General features: G+C 37.9%; 1 protein-coding gene across 1 annotated transcript in view; it reads left to right on the top strand.

Moving 5' to 3' along the window:
• Positions 1–2515: 2515 nt before the first annotated feature.
• The window catches only part of Meox2 (mesenchyme homeobox 2), a 59390-nt gene continuing 41793 nt past the window's right edge, over positions 2516–20112 (top strand). The window contains 2 exon segments of the mRNA XM_052184731.1: positions 2516–3134; positions 3136–3232. Coding sequence (XP_052040691.1) covers positions 2718–3134; positions 3136–3232 — 514 coding nt within the window. The 5' untranslated portion in view covers positions 2516–2717.

Below are 20112 nucleotides of genomic sequence, written 5' to 3'. Positions count from 1 at the left end.
GGGGAGGAAACTGGGCAGGCTCACCAAATGCCAGCCTCTATGGAGATCAAACTTGATTTTTGCTAGTTACTCTTACCTGCAACATCCTAGTAAAATGCAACTCTACCTTTACTAATAGTTTAACTGTAGTTTATAGAAAACACACTGAAAAGACTTTGATGCATTTTGTTAACCATTAGAGGTTAAGTGTGTTTTGGTCAGTCCTTACCGACACTTCCTACAATGCTGTACACTATGCAAGCATTTGATTATGTTTATTAGAGGAATTGCTGAAATTCCAGTTTGAATAAAACCTTAATGCTTTCAGAACCCAGAATCCATTGAGATGCTAAGTGAGTATAGGGAGGAAATTTATCATTGCACTTTATACTTCTACGTTTAATATCAGAGTGCATATTGAAACCATAAAAAGCAGAAAAATCAACATATATTCCCATCTTTTATGAGGGATACGTTTCCCACTCTCTTTTGTAATTCTGAAAAAGCCAAGGTTGTGGGTAGTGGCAGAAGAAATAATTAGTCTTAAGCTTTAAGTTCGGGAAGCCATCCTGCTGTACCTGAAGCTCCTAGCAGCCATGCACCCCAAGAATGATCAGCAGCCCCTTTCAGGATAAATTCCCAAATTACAGGCAGAGAGCCTTACCGTCAAAGACTTGCTGCAGGTCCCAGCTCGGCCTCAGACTGAAAAGCTGAGCAGCTGGTGAACAAAAGTTTTAGGTTCTTTTTTTTTCCCCCCTAACGAAGTCTGCAAAACTAATTTCCCTCAAAATAGGGCTCAATTTCCGTTAAAGAAAGCAGTGCTTACAAATCTTGGAATTCCTGATCAACCCCCACTCCACCCCATCTCTAAGTAGTGAAAAAACAATTCGACTTTTCACACGGATGTTAAAGTTTATTTGGAAGTCCCTTTTCTGGAGAACCTCTTAAAATAAAGGGCAACAGACTGAAGATGCCAGAAGGCGCGGCAGAGGGAAGGGTTCTGCCTCAGGGACGCTCCTCCAAAATTAATCAATACCTTTTCCTAATTGAAACCAGATGCCTAGTTCAGGTTGCTGTGCTCATTAATCCCATTAGCAATTTCAAAGACTTGGCCATCATCTTCTGGTCACCCAGACAATAAACATGTGGCAGTTAACCACAGTGGTGCATGCACTCCAAGCTGTGAACACCGAAGGCTCCTGCAGACATCCCCCTGGTAGACACAGGCAGGAACAGGTTTTCCTGCACCTCATTCTCCAAAACTTGTTGTGGGTTAAAGACAGGGCCTCCAGTAGACCCTGTAGCCAGCCAAGCTAACTGCTGTATCAACCTGAACCTTTGCTCTCACAAATTTACCCGCGCCTCGTCGTGCAGTTCATTTCCAGGAGCACTGACTGTAAACCTGGAGGAAATGAACCATCACGGTAGGGTCAACTCTGAAGGAATAGTAAGTTTGCTATCTGTAAAACCGAAAAGTGGTGAGGAACGGAATGTATGCATAGAGCCACAGAACTGTAAGCTAAAGAGAGATTTCATTTCTCAAAGGATAGGAGGGGGCTGGGAAATGGCTCCTGTAGGGTTAAGATCGGAGGGTGAAGCAAATTATACTTGCTCATTTGACATAGTTTTTTCGGGTTATTCCTGACCCAGAAAAACTTCCTCGGTGAGAGAATGATGAAAAAAAAAAATGAGCGAATTGGACCGGTAAAAAGAAGTAGAGGTGGGAGGAAGGTTAGAAAAAGAAGGAAGAGGGACACCTCTTGGAGCAACCCACGTGTGCCGCCAAGGCGCCCAGCCCTGCATGCACCTCTGCGTCACGCACACCCCACTGGATATCTCTCCTTTCCGCACACAGAGTAGCTGTGCCATACTTGGTGCACAGCCCTACCACCCTCGCCCTGGCGCTAGGTTTTCTAACAGTCTATTCCCAGACACCTAAAAGGAAAAAACAAAGTGCCCCTGGACGCGGGAACTGCCAGTGGCCTCGGAGTTTGAAAAGCTAGACTGACTCAGCTCTTTCCCTTCTCTTGAACTGTAGCTGAGTTCTCTGTGATCCGCAAGGTCAGGGAGCTCCTGCAGGTGACCCCGACCCCCACCAAGGCTAACAGATCTAGTTTCCAAGAACAGTGAGAGAGTCGGAGACACTGGGTGCTAGCTTAGCGAAACCTAGTGCCTCTGTGTCTGGCCATGGGAACCTATGTGACAGATCGCGGTGGCCCTGAGAGGCTGAGGCTCTGGGTGCACCACTAGCTGTCCTGGAAGCTCCCAGGGCCCGACGGACGGGCGTGGAGCAGCCGCTCGTGTCCTGCCTGCCAGCAATTGGGAACTGGAAATGAGAGAGCACGGTGGCGCTGACTGAGCGGGAGTTTTGGAGGGAGTTTGCATGTGGTCAGCGCTGGGCTCCTAAGCCAGCCCCCAGCTCACATTACACTCTATTTATAACCTCTCGGAGCCATTTCCCCCCTGAAAGCAGTTCTCTGGGACCACCTTCTTTTGGCTTCCACCTCTCCCACACTTGACATCTGAGCAGCTGCAGGGAAGCTCCTCCAGGTCCTAGTGTTTATGCGTGCAGGAGACTGGCCGTTAAGGCTCGGGACTGGGATTAGCCGGCTCTGCTCAAAGGCGCGCGGCTTTAAGTGAAGGGGAAAGGCTTAGGATTTCTAGTGAAAAGTGACAGCGCTTGGTGGACTTTGGGACCATCGTGAAGTCTTCTGCTTGGAAGCCGAGACTTGCATGCCATGGAACACCCCCTCTTTGGCTGCCTGCGCAGCCCCCACGCCACAGCGCAAGGCTTGCACCCCTTCTCGCAGTCATCTCTGGCCCTCCATGGAAGATCTGACCACATGTCTTACCCCGAACTCTCCACATCTTCCTCATCTTGCATAATCGCGGGATACCCCAACGAGGAGGGCATGTTTGCCAGCCAGCATCACAGGGGGCACCACCACCACCACCACCACCACCATCACCACCACCAGCAGCAGCAGCACCAGGCTCTGCAAAGCAACTGGCACCTCCCGCAGATGTCCTCCCCGCCAAGCGCGGCCCGGCACAGCCTGTGCCTGCAGCCTGATTCTGGAGGGCCCCCGGAGCTGGGAAGCAGCCCTCCAGTCCTGTGTTCCAACTCATCTAGCCTGGGCTCCAGCACCCCTACCGGGGGCCGCGTGCGCACCAGGGGATTATGGCCGTCAAGCGCTGTCACCAGCAGAAGTAGAGAAGAGAAGTGGCAGCAAAAGGAAAAGCGACAGCTCAGGTGAGTGCCATCAAAACTACATTGGGGAGAGAGTGCGCTCTGGACTAGGAATATGCGGGGAGACAAGGGATGGTTCTCAGGAAAGACAAACTGTGAAGCAGCTAGCCTTTCCTCTCTCGGGTGGCTGAATTCATCCATGCAGCATCTGCCCTGTAATTCGGGAGCACGTGTTTCGCTGGAGTTAATATATCTACATCCAGCCCTTCAAAGCGCTCCAAGATCGCAAATCAATTTTCCAGAAGTGGTGCAAAAAGAGCAAGTGACACTATGTGAAATTGGTTAAGGGAGCGTGGCGGGTCCATCCGTGGGGTTGGGAGGGTTGTCCTCCTTGGGATGCTGCATCCCCTGGGCATGCGTGCGTGCGTGCTTGCGTGCGTGCCTGCAGTTATCCTTGACATTTTTCCTTTCAATTCCCAACTCTGAACAGCTCTGCTTTTCCTATCCTTAACTGGGCTCCCACATTATTGCGCAATATCTTGAACTTTAACACTGGATTTGACAAAACAACAAAGAAAGAAAGAAAGAAAGAAAGAAAGAAAGAAAGAAAGAGAGAGAGAGAGAGAGAGAGAGAGAGAGAGAGAGAGAGAGAGAGGAGAGAGAGAGAGAGAAAGAAAGAGAGAGAGAGTGAAAGAAAAAAGAAAAAGAAAATGAAAGAAAATAATAGAAACCTAAAACAATTTTTTTACACTTTGCTTTCAGAGTTCCTTAAATAGCACCTTATTTAAAATTATATTAAAAAACAATCTATTGGTCAAAAAGACATTATCTAGAAGTGTTTAAGGAATACATCTGAAAACTGTGAATAAATAGATAAGGACTTGACAAAAGAGTATTCTCATAATAATTACACTCATATGGTGCTAACCTAGGACAAAACAAAACAAGCAAAAAACCCAAATCAACCAACCAACTAAAACAAAATGTTTGAACTTCGATTGCAGAAAATAAAAGCCTTCATCAATTGAGTAGTGTTTTGAGATGCAGTGGAGGGAGCTGATGGGTAAGAGCTCTGACAGTGCTGGAAGAAGATGCAGAGAAGGTCTGGGTAACTTGAGCAGCCCAACAAAAAGGGAGCTTCTCAGAAGAATTCAAGGGTCTGGAAGTTCAGTAGCCAGTGCATCCTGGCAGCACAGAGAAACTGACAATTTCCAGGAAACACAACAAAGCTCTTAACTTTATTCCTCATTGTAAATACTTTTCATTTTCTTTCTTCTTTCTTTCCTTCCTTCCTTCCTTCCTTCCTTTCCTTCCTTCCTTCCTTCCTTCCTTCCTCCTTCTTCTTCTTTCTTTCTTTCTTTCTTTCTTTCTTTCTTTCTTTCTTTCTTTCTTTCTTTCTTTCTTTCTTTCTTTCTTTCTTTCTTTCTTTCTATCTTTCTTTCATTGAATCTTCTCTGTAGTTACAAGGCAACCTGGATACAGATTTTGGAAGATGTTACTTCACTAGTGGAATGTTCGCATATACTCAATCTTCTGGGTTAGTAGCTTGAGAGTTAGAACTCATAATTCTAGGCATTAGTTTGAAGAATTGAAAAAAATACCATTTTAAACAATTTAGTCAAGGTGTTCTGTAGTGTCGGACAGTATAGTAAGGGCTGCGTATTTTGTAACATGTTGAAAGTTGATAGGAACTTTTCCTGACCTCACTGTTGGGTGACTCCTTCCTACCCAGCCTCGCTGTTGGATGTTATTTTCTAGGTCCAGGGTGAACTTTTAATGCTTGATCGTGAATAGTTATGTCTAAGAACGTGGCCATCATTGTCATTCTGTTTACTGGTTATCGCTAACTGTATGTGAAATCCCAAGATACTGAAAAGGTTCCTAAGAAGGCATTAGAATGCACTGTGTTCTCCCAGATTGGACATTTATGAACAGAAATGCACGGATTGCCTCAGCAGGTTGGTAGTTCCTTCAGGAAGGACCAGAAGCTCTGATTCTGTGTTTTCTTTCCGCAAGGGGGAAACTGTGCTGCTTCTTAGCTGAACCAGTGCGCTAAAGATTATTTGTGCACATTAAGGAAGTTTTGTTTAGGCACAAGTTATTTTTGGTTGGGGAAACAGGGAGAGTGAGACTGAAAACTGACTTCCTCAATTTATTTTAATAAAAACGGTTTGAATATTGACTAACATCAGTTTCCCTTAACTTTATCAGGGGCAATAAGTACACAGCAAAGGGAACCTTGTTTTTATGAGTTGTTTATGTTGTAAAACTCATTTAAACACCAAAACAAGCAAAAGAGAATAAACATTTGTGCCAATGTCATAGTGTATTAATACGTTTTCCATCTTATAGAAGGAAAATACAATCTTTAGGCAGGATAATGTCACTGGGGTTGACTTAGAATGAATGGTCCCATTGATAGACTATCAAAGTCATGCATCAATTTTCTTGGTACACTATTGAAAATAAAATTGATGTCTTCAGTCTCTGAGTTACTAACGGTTTGATCATAGGTATGCTTAACTCTAAGCCATTCTTTCTGCTACTTAAATTTATGCAGTGAACATTCAATTCAAGGTCAAATCATTTCATAGCATTGGGAAAACATTTTGATTTACGAGACAGCAAAGTAACTGAAAATAGTTACAATCTGTTATCAATACATAAGCCTTACTTGTCACAGTTTGGCTATTATATCCCTTCATAATTAATTAATGTTCAATAAATTATATTGGACAATCTGAAATTTAGGACTATATTAGATGTAAACTAAATCGTGCATCATAGCAACAATTTCTTTATTTAGGCATTTTATAATGACTGTATATTTTTAGTTGGCAATATAGACAGTGCCTTAATCTCTGGCAATGTTCAAAACAAGTCTCCTACCAGTGTATGCGTGATAACTGAGTTAATTTCTAATAAGCACCAGGAAATAGTGTTAAATCGTATATAAACCTTACATTTAAATCCACAGTAATAATGCAACAATCTCAGTATAAAATACTGTCCAGTCTTTCTGTTCTGAAAACCTACATAAAAGCAGACTTATACAAATACAGAAAGCTTACCAGTATAGAAGCAAATGTTTATAGACTTTAGACTTCCATTATACTTAATTAACAATTAAAAATAGCCAGTTTTAAGAGAAACTTACAACATTTTCACAGTATGTGCTAAACAATTTTATAACTTTGAGCCAACTACCCTTTCCAGCAATGTTAGTAAAGCCAACATCTGCCACTCCTTCAAAGGGACTCTTAAAGTTACAACTGTGCTTAAAACAATCAGTTCAAGCCAGGTGATTCTGAAAAAAAAAGTCTGTAAATACTGTGAACTTCTTGGCTTCAATTACACAAAGCAATATATTAGTGGGCATGAGTTGCTCAGTTTTGTTAAAATAGATGTGCTCACTTAATCTAACCGATCTTTATGTAGTCATTATGGTTTACATAATCTGTAGATAGCTTAGATTAATGAAAGTAAGCGCACGTTTTTATTTTAAGGGATAAATTTATAACTACAATCATTCCAAAGATGCAATGAATGATTTGGGGATGTGGATTTTGGGAGGATGAGTCATATTATATTTTTGTAAAGTTACAACTATTGATTGCTATTATAACACAAAATATTTAGTTCCAAACTATGTCAGTCTCTGCGTATGCCCATACAGAATGACAAGTGTTGTATCTAAACTATACAACAAGCTAATCTCAGAATAAGGTTAGCTCCCCTGACTCTATCACATCCGTAGGTGTTCCAATCATGTTTTCTGAAAATAAAACAAACAACTTTGCAACTCTCAACATCAAGATCGAGGACTCCTTTTAAATCACGGTCTTTAACCTTGAAAGTGATCAAATAGAAATTGCTTGCATTTCCCTGCAGATATGTTTTTTGTGATTATTGTTCCTTTTCAAGAAAAGAACAATCAATGAGAGAAATGGGAGCAGATTCACCAGTACTAAACCCTGACATTACCTATGAAAGCATTTATATTTTATAATAATTATTAGTGAAAGCCATTATGTGGTTATTCTGAAAGCACAGCCCAAAACAGAAAACTAAAAGAAAAAATTCCATCATTTATATTTTCCTTCTGTGTTTCAAAAAACAGCCCATTCGTTATAGTGCTAGAGAGTGTAATTTATATTCATGATAAGGCCTAATAGTTACAACAAAGAAAAATTTCAAACGAAAATTACATATGAAGCAACCATTTTTTCTGTCACTTTTTTCATCTGAAAGATGTCAGCCCATGAATGAATAACTGAATAGGCATCATAAGCTAAGATTTTTTTCAGATAAAAATTATATTACATATAAAATTACGTATAAATGTATCTATAATATAAATCTAATTTATAATTAGATTTGGGCAATATTTTTCTCTAACTTTAAATATAGAATTTTAGGATTTATAATCTGAGCACTGATGTAAAAATTTAAAAGTCACTCCTCCATTGGCCCCTGGTTCTGGAAAGACTCAGTGCAACAGTATAGGGGAATAACAGAACAGGGAAGTGGGAAGGGTTAGATGGGGGACCAGGGGAAGGGAAGAGGGATTATGGGACTTTCAGGGAGTGGGGAGCCAGAAAAGAAGAAATCATTTGAAATGTAAATAAAGAATATATCGAATAAAAAAAAGAATAAAAAATTTAAAAGTCTATGAAAGATTAAAGAAGGCATAGAGCATTGGTGTATTGGAAAATGGTTTATAAGAATGTCTTAATATTTTCTGATCCAATATTTATAACTGATGCCTCTCTCATTTTGTTTATAGTTCAAAATTTCTATTTCCTTCACATCCTCTAATTTTCACAGCACCTTCTATAATATACATTTCTGAAGAAAATTATCCTGTGAGATGAGAATATTAGCAATAGCTTCATTCCTTGATGATTATAATCATAACTCCAAAAGGATCAATCTTAGTTGGCCAGTGAAATGGCATTTCCTTGGGCACATGGTATTATGGACTGATTCCAATGATTTGAACTTTTAAGAGAAAGAAATAAAGAAACAATGAAAGAAAGAAAGAAAGAAAGAAAGAAAGAAAGAAAGAAAGAAAGAAAGAAGAAAGGAAGGAAGGAAGGAAGGAAGGAAGGAAGGAAGGAAGGAAGGAAGGAAGGAAGGAAAGAGACACAGAACACAATATATGTCCTCAAGCTTGAAAACAAAATAAGTAACTTATTTCTTATTTAACCTGTTTATTTTCTGTCACATTTTTAGTATGTTTCAGACATTGACATAGTTTTGTGGTTAGCACTGATTATGTTTAAAGTACATTAAGACAGCAGAGAGCATTGAGGTTTACCCTAATTGCCAAGCTGTTTTTAAGGATGGTGGTTTGAGTAACTATGTTGAACTGAAGCTCTCAAGAAAGGGTGTCACAGCACATAGTTCTGAACAAAACACATCATTGCTAAGTCACAGTCATCAGTGAGGCTCAGAGGCCATAGTTATGGAATATTTTACTCTATGCGGCAGAACGGTCTCCAACATCCTGGCTTTAGTGTGTACCCTGGGTATTACCTGTCTGAAGTCAGTATAACTCTAAATCTGTTGTCTTCTTGAAAATTTTCTCCTGTTTTATTATGATGCTAAAGGCATGAGGCATTTGTTTGCCCTTTAAGAAACTGTCCTGCACAGTGTGTAAATCTTTAAAAACCGTTTCTCGCTTCACTGTTAATGTAGCTGTATGTCATGGTATGGGTAGAGGGAACCCAGGTGTCACAACGAGCATGTGGAAATCAGAGGACAACTTTGTTAAGTCTGTTCTCTCATTCTGCCTTCATGTGAGATTAAGCTCAGGACACAGGCTCGCTCTACAAACATCTTTATTCACTGAACCATTTCCGTAGCAAAAGTATGTACGTCTTATAAAACCAATCCATAACAGTTCTATTCATGCACATATTCAAAACTCAGAAATTATTTTTATACTTGAGATTATTTTAATGTAAATCCCTTGGACAAATTTATAGTTAAATGGACATAAATTATGTGGTGAGCATAGACATTTATATTTTTTCACATGGGGTAATTATTACTTTTCTTCTATATTCAAAATTTTAAATTTATAATTAAGAGTATTCTATTATTTATGAATGTCCATGCATTATATACTTATGTTTTCCATTTAAATACATTTATAAATTTGTACATTACTGTCTATAAATTGTGTGCTCTACATTGGCAGTTTTTTGCATGACTTCTAAAAATATTTTATAGATTTACTGTTTTCTTGTGCCTGTATGTGAGCAAAAATGACCAGGCAAAATTTTTATTGTTATTATACATTTTGAGAAAGGATTTGTGAAAGATGTCTTTTTTTTGCATTTTTTTAAATTTATTGATATATTTATTTACATTTCAAATGATTTCCCCTTTTCTGGACCCCCACTCCGCAAAAGTCCCATCAGTCCCCTTCCCTCCCCCTGTTTTCCCACCCAACCCTTCCCACTTCCCTGTTCTGATTTTGCTCTATACTGCTTCACTGAGTCTTTTCAGAACAAGGGGCCACTCCTCCACTCTTCTTGTACCTCATTTGATGTGTGGATTATGTTTTGGGTATTACAGTTTTCTAGGTTAATATCCACTTATTAGTGAGTGCATACCCTGATTCACCTTTTGAGTCTGGGTTACCTCACTTAGTATGATGTTCTCTCTAAAAAAATTGTTTTGATTTTTCTATTTTAAGCATAGTATGTGATTAACAATTTACTTTTAACATATATATTATTATTTGGTCACTTAAAATTTAGCCTTGCTTTCCAGGTTTAATTATTTTAAGATATTGTAAATGATGGAGACAATAATTAAATCTTTGAATTTTTTACTTTAGTTGAGAAATAATGCACATTTACAAGAGTCATGCTTCTACAAAACCATTTATTGGTTAAAGCTTTACATTAAAGAGTCGCTTTTATATTTTCATGAAACCAATTTGTTTCAAATATTTTTGAATGCTATAACATTTGTTTTTATAGCTTTAAATGTTATAAATTTGCTAATTAAAACTCATGTAAACTGCACTGATTAAAAGTATGAGTGTGGAATATTTAATTTTTGTGTGGTATTGAAATTGATAGTGTTTACTTTTCATAGATTTTTTTTTAGTTTGATTGTATTTTTGTAGAAAGCTCAGTTGTTAAGAAAGTGAGGGCAGGTTCTTCAATTAAGTAAAATGTAGTAGCCCCACTTAAAGCAAATGCTAGAATAATGCATTATACTGAGTCTTATAGATAAGTATGCATACTAATACCAAGAAAAAATTCAAAATGAAGCTTCTTGATAGGAGTATATCTGAATTAGAGTTTCTGCATTAAAGGTTGTAATATCTTAAATGTTTCTACTATAAAATAAAACAATATGCTTGCTGATTGCACTGCTGTTTGGAGACTCCCACAGGCTGGATCTGGTGATCAATGATATTCACCAAAGTCAGAACTGCCAAGGATCCTGCTGTGTTTGTGGTCTTTTTTTTTTTTTTTGTCTGTTTCTCTAGATCATTCTTATCTATACACTTCAAAAAAATTCCATAATATTCCGAGGAGGAAAGAAAACAGAGCAGTCTTATATGACCAAGGGCTAGAAAATAATTCAGATGAATCACCTCAAGGTTTGGAGGAGAGAGACAAACAGGACTGCCCAACTTAAGTTGGCAGGTGCCAGTTGAATTTTACAAGCCTAGATTTTACCCTTTGAAAACCTAGCCTTAAAGTTCTGCCAGAAATGACACCCAAAATACACTTACTTCTACACTGTTGTAGTTACTTGCAAATGCAGGGATTAAAATGTATGCAGTGTCTGTAGACTGGCTTCTTGGGCAGCCAGAACTGCACAAGACCATGGTGGTGTGATTAATTATTAGCTACCTAGAAACTACCAGCAAGTTAAACAGATGTATTCACAATAAGTTTAAACAAGTGCAATGGGTGGGCTCCCTTATCAAATGGATGCAAAGAATATTCCACAAAACATTGATTTTACAAGGTAAGAAATAATTCTCGGGAAAATTTGATTTGTTCCATCCTGTACTCTAGGCACTAAATGAATAAACTTTGCTGTGATTTTGGTAAAACATCAGTAAGTTGGCAAGTGAGCCTCAGGTTATAAGAACTCTTGGAAATTGCTTTCTGACAAGAGTATATTGAAATCAAGTGGTATCTCTCCCTATTTAATATTTTTCAAAGTGAAAACAAGCTCTCAGTATGTTTCCTGCCTTCAACAATTAAAATCTCCCCAACCATAAGCTGTGTTTACAAGAGAGGTTTTTTTTTCCTCATTGAAAATATAAACGAGTCTGGATGTATTAAACGCAACAGAATGTAGATGTAAACTTCTGAGGCAGAGTGTAAGACAGAGTGTAATGCCAGGAAAGCCAGAGTTCAGGAATCAGGCATCCACGCCTGGAGTCTGCTGCTGCTCACACTTCAGAATTACCACTTTGAGACAGAGAAAAAAAGGAGGGAGGTGATTGGAGAATGGATGGAGAGAAGAGGGTTTATGGGACATATGGGGAGGGGGGATCCGGGAAAGGGGAAATCATTCAGAATGTAAACAAAGAATATAGAAAATAAAAATATTTAAAAAAAAATAAGAATTACCACTTTGTATCCAAAGTTTCATACACACACACACACACACACACACACACATACACACACACACACACACACACTTTTTCTTCCAGGACAGTTTGGTTTTAGGAAGTGAAGCTTTATCAAAATGATTCTTGAAAACATATCTATTTGACGAGATAAAAAGCAGTGATACCTGTTTCCTGTGTTTGAAGACTTAGCCAGTAGTTAATACATCACAAGGGGCTTATCTTAGTCCTTACTCAGTATATCAGACAAGGAAAGAGATGGCACACTCCTAGGGCAGCTGAGAGTGAAGCTGTTGATAATGATTTGGTGATGAGTGGTACGTGATGGGGAAAGCAGGGAAGCAAGAAGGAAAGAAGAATCACCAAGGTCTGTCCATAATCAGGTTTGAAAAGCCACAGGTGACAAATTCTGGGAGCTTTCTGGTGCCCAGCACAAGCTCAGGGCAGAGGTGTTCTCTAAAGGCTGGAATTTTCAATAGGTCAGGTAACAACCCCTCACGAAGCTTCACATCCTCTGGTCTCTTAGTCTTGCTGCGCATTGGCTAGAAGTAATGATATGTTCAAGCACATGGAACTTGAAGATGAAAAGCCTCAAATCTGACCTAAAGGAATTTAGGCTAGAAGGAAGAATATGGTGAGAACTCTTAAGGAACACAAAGCTAAATCAAAAGTCCTGTGCTGCCTTGCTAGGTGTCACTGTGGGCTTGAAATGTGACTCCACTGTACCTCCTTTCCCTGGGGACTCCCAGCCGAATGAACATGCACAAGGCGCCAATGTCTAGCTCTCTCTGTATTACTTATTATCTTATCATCCATGAAGAGGGCAGTTAGTTACCCTGTGTGTTTTTCACGTCCTGTCAAAAACAGCCTGCTTTATGATATCTATTTTCCTTTATTATTGATATTAGGATAAAAAGAGTTGTTTGCCTAATTGAATGCTACAGACTGAAAACAATCGGCACCATCCCTAGAATAATTTCAATGGCATCTTTCTGAAATACAAGACATGTTTAGCCTGACGATATAAGACATCCCCAACCTGCAGTCTCTACTGCTTGGGGATCTCTTTACTTCCAGTCTTGAGTATCTCCTGTTTTTAATCACATTATATACTGGACAAAAAAAAAGGATAAAATTGTACAGGAGCAGACATAGACACATACCCAGACACATGCACTCTCACACTCACACATGCATATACATGAGTTCGTTCACCTTGGACTATTCTTCAGTCAAGAGACAGGGCTCCAGTTAACCAAATTCATACATGGACTGGAACCTCCACTTTCAGTTAACCGGGAGGGGACATTTTCATGCTATCTTGGGTGGTTTGTTACAGGGCTGTAGCTCATTGTTCTTTTAGCTACTCCAGCTTAACTGCCAACCAATGATAAGCCTAAACAAAAAGTACTCCAGAAAATATACCTCACATAGAATTCCCATGAGTTTGGTTTGGCGATAGCTTCTTTGTATAAAGAAAATAATATACGTGTCTCCTTGTGTATAGTTGCATTCCTGACTTATACTGCTCAGATGAAAGTAACACGGAATAGCAAAACTCCTTGGAGTTTTAAGTTTTAACATGAGCTACATTCACTTTATTTAGTTTATTTTCATGCGTGGTACCCACCTTTCAATGTGGAAAATTCAGAAATGCTCTAAAAAACATTTTATGTGTATATAAATGATGGTCTTCAGCACTTGGTTTTGAATAATTAACAGTATTAAATCTGCATATCTTAAAATACAGTATTAGCAACCTCAATGAAGATTTAATTTCTTTCAAAGTTGCTGAATTCACAACGGTACAGTCCCTGTAATGTGATGTTCTCAAACAAGGGACTGCTCCTTGGCTTACCACAAAACATCTAAGGATAAAGAAAGATTGCTACATGCCCAGTGACTGAGGACTTAGCAATAACGGGAAAGAACTAATTGCATCGTACAGTTCATTAGCCTCTCCTCCAAGATAGATTGATTTCTCAGTTTACTTGGTGCATTATAAACTCTAATTGTTTAGTGGATCACTGGACTCTGGACTGCTACTCAGAGGGAGTCAAATCATTACTCAGCATGGCAAGAGCTTCTCTTAGCTTATGGGAGGTGCCCAGTGAAGCTAGGTAGGGTTTGTCTTTTCCACCCAGTAATGGATAGCTGATTTCTAGAGTCCGATTACAGCCTTAAGCCCAACGTCAAACTTCAGTTTCAAACCTTAAGATCTTAATCCTCTGGAAAAAGCACTTACGATTATCAATTAACAAAGTGTAATTGACAAAGTGCTTTACTTAGGTGTAAATAGATTTTTCTCTGAACTATTGTCATGGCTACTTTTCATTCTCCTTTTATGAATATAGATACTGGTAAAATGCATTAGCTTGAATTTATAATTATGTTTCTCCTCACAATAAAGACAGAATTGCATGGGTCTTAGACATATCACACAATATACCTGAGAATTCTTTATTTTATATCCTATAATAGAGATGAGCCATTGTAAATAATAGATATTTACAAAAACAAAGTCACAACAGTAGGATCCCTGTACATAAATATTTTGTGTAACCATTTGGGATTTGAGATATTATTTTGTTTTGAAATTTTAATTTCTATTTTTTGTTAAATGATGTTTTCCTATACTATAAATGTCTTTGTATATATAAATGCCTGTGTTTTTGATCTCTCTCTCTCTCTCTCTCTCTCTCTCTCTCTCTCTCTCTCTCTCTCTCTCCCTCCCTCCCTCCCTCCCTCTGTCCCTCCCTCTCTCCCTCTCTCCCTCCCTTCCTCCCTCTCTGTCCTTGCTAAATCTATTGACTTTTTAAATTAACCACATTCTCTATAACCAGTACAGACTATCCCTTTTATTTATTCTCAGCACAAATGCTTTCCTTGATCCCCTCCTGTCTTGTTCACACCCACCTCCCAGACAATTTGTAAATACTAGATTCATCTACTCTTCTGAATAGAGTTAACCTCACAACCTTAGTGGACCAACACTGACCTCTTGTGTATTTACTTTCCATAATTATCACTATTCTCTTAAAACATAGATGTATTATAAAAATAAAGGTAATTTACATGGGGATTCCAGCTTCTTGTTTAAACACAGCTTGATTTCAAAATAAGAGGAAAAAAACAGAAAATATCCTATTTGCACACACACATGCATGTGTGCATCTCTCTCTCTCTCTCTCTCTCTCTCTCTCTCTCTCTCTCTCCCCCCTTTGAGTGTCTCTGTGTGTGTGTGTTTTGTTAGGAATCAAAATCAAGCCTTTCACATGTAATCAAGTGCTCTACCATCTAGACACACCTCCAAATAATTAAGCCTAATTTATAATTTTAAAGTTACTTCAGAGTAATGATCTTAGCCAACACTCTCATTTTCCCCATCAACTCTGGGCTTAGTAGGCTGTGTTTCAAAACATGTACATGGATCAAACACACAATCAGTGTTTATATCTGTTCCCTTCTTATCCTTATTACTTCTGGAATCCATTTCATTATTTCCTGGAGTAAATATCCTGTGACCATCAATTCAACTTCTGTAGCATACACTATTGTTCCTCTGCTTGGAATTCTATATTAATTTGAAATTAATCTACATTTATAGCATAGGTATTCAATCATAAGACTTGGCACTTAGAACAGGTAATGTCTTTCAAAGATATTACAAAGCTTTGAATATACTGAGTCTTGTGTGGAATTAAATTTTATTTAAACTCTGATGTACCAATTGATTTTGGAGAGGAGTTTTGCCCAAAAATATTTCACATAAAATATATTGCTAGTATTTGGAACATAATTCAAAATACTATTATTTATATTAGTGTTTTATTATAATAGTATTATTTATATTTACAATATATAGCAATAATAGTTTAAAAGAGGCATGAGCACATCCATTTATGTCATTAGTAAAAGTCAGAAAATACCTTGCGGGATTCATTTTTCCTTTCCACCATGTGAATCTCAGTGATCATTCCCATGATGTCAAGCTAGGCAGAGAGTAACTTTGCCCTCTGAGCTCTCTCTCTGGCCTTGTCACAAATAATTATCAATACTAATACTGGTTTATACTATGGAAGTATAAAAGACTTCATGAAAATGTTGATTTCTCACTTAGCATGATGAAGATAAAGTAGAGGTGGCATTTGGTACATTGATTTTTGGAATCAAAACGAGCAGAGGGAATAGAATAATGAGCGTTCACAATCCTTATGTTCAATATTTATCAGCACATGGTATATGGAATTTCATTTTATGTCATCTTTTTTCCATCATATTTTATTCATTGTTTTTAGATAACTTTCAGCTTATTGTTTTATCTGGACATTAGTATATTTTAGCTGTCAGATTGGATTTTTAGGTCATATGAATAGATAGGAATTTACCTTTGTACTATGAACTTAGACAACACACTATAGCTGCTGAGGCCAAGGAACCCAGAGGAGAACTTACTACTGCCCCTTTCCTAAGCCAGTATAATCTCTAACTGCACTCTCAATGTTAAACTTATACCAAGCAATAAGTGTAACCCTCCCCTCCCTCATCAAACTATTTTAAACAGACTGAGATCAGTATAAAAAGACATATGTACTCAAGATACAAAGAATAACTTACTGTGATGTTACCTCTCTTAGTAACATATTTACAACAAGTCTTTAAACCAAAGGCACAGAGACCATCAGTGAAGGAGGGAACAGAAATATGTTAAAAGCAACCTATCAGGGCATCTGTTGCATGACAGTCTCTTCAAAAAACAGGAGGGATACAAATGGAGCTGATAAGGCAGAGACATTGGATCAGGGAGAACTTGGAAGTAGGAATGATGGTAAATATGATCAAAACACATGGTATGAAAACCATCACAGAAATAAGAATATATATTACTCCAATTATTATTATTATTATTATTATCTTTACTCATTTTTTACAGACCAGTTATTATCTCCCTACCGCTCTGCCCTCATTTCATTCTTCCTCCCCTGCCTCCAAGAGGATGGCCACACCCACTCCATCCAACCCCACCAATCTCACCTCACTCCACTCCGCCCCACTCTACCCTGAAAGGCCTTTTCATCCCCTGTGGCCTCAAGTCTCTCGAGGGTTAGGTGTATCTTCTCTCACTGAGGCCAGACCAACCAGGCAATCCTCTGAAGTATATGTGTTGGGAGCCTCATACCAGCTTGTGTCTTCTGCCTGGTTGGTGGCTCAGTGTCTGAGAGATCTCAGGGGTCCAGGTTAGACGAGACTGCTGGTCTTCCTATGGAGTTACCCTCTTCCTCAGCTTCTTCCAGCCTTTCCCTAATTCAACCACAGGGGTACCAGACTTCAGTCCTTTGGTTGAGCATACTTACCTGCATCTGCCTAGGTCTGTCGGTCGCTTGTAAAAAAGAAAAGTTCCTAGGCGGTTCCAGTGTTTGACTAGTGCTGCGAACTACCTATCCAGATAGTCTTGTGTCTTGAATGAAATGTTCTTCATATCATCCTTTCTACATATGGTAGACATGACTTTTCAATATAATAAGACCAATCATCAAGAAGTAATTGTGTATCGGCAATTATCACCAACAATATGCTATGTAGCAGAATAGCTACTGGATATCTGTGACCATTTAAATGAAAAATTAAAAAATAAAAATTAAATTGATAAAGATTCAAAAGTTTAGTTGCCACACATAGCTGCTTATTAATGAACTGGGCAGTGCAGGTACGGAATGTTTCCATTACCTAGAAACACAGAAGTCTAATTTAACATTTAGATAGTGAACAGTCATTGAGGACGTGAATCTTTCAACAATGAAAGAATTTCAGAGAAATCAAATACAACAAGAAGACAAAACACATCTGAAAATAAGATATTTAAAAAACTCTACTTTCCTAAAAGGCTTTTTGTAGAAATGTTTATATTTGTAACATCTTAAAACTGTTATTAGCTGAATATATATATATGTATATATGTATATATGAAATATATATGTGAAATCTTAGGCAGCTATCAGAATAAATACATAGTTGGAGGTATTAAGTCTTTTAATTATCAATACACAATGAAAATTAAATAAAGCATGTAACAATGGGTATAACTATAAAAAACAGAATTTTGGAAGTAGTGAACCAAACAATAAAGCATATTAAAAAAATGTAAGGTCAACTAGGGAGATTCTTTTAGGCCTCTAGAGGGATGGGGAGGAGAACATTTTTCTGGGAAAGGGTGGGGAGCATGCCAGGAACTAAGCTAAATTTTTCCAGGGAGAAAGTATGAAAAGTTAATAAAATCAGACAGTGGCAATTAATGACATAGCATGATTAAAGTACAAAGTCTCTCAAAAGGTCCTATCTTTTGTAATCTTTGGTCTGAATTCCAAAAGTGTAAGTCAGGTAGCTAAAGGAAAGCAGAAGTAATGAAAAGAGAGTATTCTTTCTTTTTTAATACAGAAATTAAGAATAGCTTGTTCATCTTGGCATACGGAAGCAGCAAATGCAGGGAAGAGTGAAATACGGGAGTTTCACATGTATATGAGGCATCTGGGCTGCTGGGCTCTAGCCACACATTACTCAATAAACTGCTGCAACCCGCAACCGCAGAGCTCTGCTCCTGTGGGCAGCAGGCTGTTCATCAGTGAATGAATTAATTAATAGAGAATAATTGAGGATTAATATTTGCAACTTTTACGACTTAAAAGAATTTATCCAAGTAAAAAAAGTAGAAAAAGTTAATGACTGCAATTAGCCTGGATAATCTAAGGAACACAGAAAGCACACACACACACACACACACACACACACACGCACGCACACACACACACACACACACACACTCACACACACACATACACACACTCACACACACATACACACATGTAGAGAAAGGAGGGGGGAGGGAGGGAAGGAGGGAGAGAGAGAAAGAAACAAAGAGAGAGAAACACAAATAACTATCAAGGCAGACATCATTTTTACAACGGGCCTTTTGGAAGAGAGTGAGTCCAGACAAAAAATAATTTGTAATAAAGTTTTATTGGCAGGGTAGAGGACAGGGGAAATATTTTACTGGTTTACAGTGATTAAAATTTATGAGTTCATTTTTTTCACTGAGATTTTACTCATGTTATTGGTAGATCTCAGCAAGTATATGGGTGGATGTGATAATCTACTTTGGATTAAGACATTGATATTATTCCCAGTTTTATAGTTTCCTCCATAGACAATTAAGTAAAGGTAAGATACTATAACTAAAAAAATAATAACCTTGGAAGCATAGCTATGAAACACATATATCAAAGACACTACAATACATTGTTAAGGGAAGTATACTAATGCCTGCCCTCAGGTAATAACAATAGATAATCATAGGCAATAATAGGTAATTATAATAATAATAATTACTATATATAATTAATAATATGTGACTTGAAAATTCTAGATGAGAAAGTCAAACTAGACTAATAGGAAATTTAAATATGTTATTCAAATAGGATGGGATGAAGTGAATTCATAATTTAACTGTATCCAGGAGAAATGCTGAGCTAGAGATGACAAACTCAACATAGCAGTCACATGTATAATCCTATTAAGGGGTTTCTTCATAAAATAGTTGTGTTATTCTCTGGACACAGATAAGTATCTCCTTACATTTTTTCTGTTTCCTCACATATTTTGAACTTTCTTCTTTTACATTTTATAATAGAAACACCTTATCTTGTATCATCTTTTAAACTTAGCAAGTGTCATTGGTACTTGTTGATCAAAGCTGGATTATTTTTTAATTCAATGAAGGGTGGGTTATTTTGAGGAATGGTAATTAGGATGATAGCATATCTTGTCTTAGTCCAACATCCCCAACCCACACCTATGCAATAGCTGTTTTTTATAGGTTTGGGATTCTCTTAGGGCATTCAGTCCAGTATATATAACATACTTCCACATATCTGCTGAGGCTCAATGCTGAGGGTACACCAAAATGAATAAATACCTTTAGTTCCTTGGTGTAGACTCAGATGGAAACAAATACTGAACTGATATGATAAACAGTCCACCGACGACTTTAAAATCCAGATAATATGAAGAGATTTCAGAAAAAGAATGACTGATACCTGTGTCAACTGCTCTCATCCTGTCTTGCATTTTAGTAATATATGCTTGAAAATTCACAAGACTTGGCCTTTGGAGGAACAAATAATAGGCCTGGTTAAATAATATCAAATGTAGGGTATGATTTAGGATCCTATAATCATTAACAGAATCTGTTTCCAGGATATCTTTATTAATGTTATTAATTCTTTCCATTTAGACATTCCTTTGTATTATGCACTAAGGTTTTCATGAACAT

This window comes from Apodemus sylvaticus, chromosome 6 (genome assembly GCF_947179515.1).
Source record: "Apodemus sylvaticus chromosome 6, mApoSyl1.1, whole genome shotgun sequence".
Lineage (NCBI taxonomy): Eukaryota > Metazoa > Chordata > Mammalia > Rodentia > Muridae > Apodemus > Apodemus sylvaticus.
Note: the sequence above shows the minus strand (reverse complement) of the source record. Positions and strands in the feature narration are given on the sequence as shown.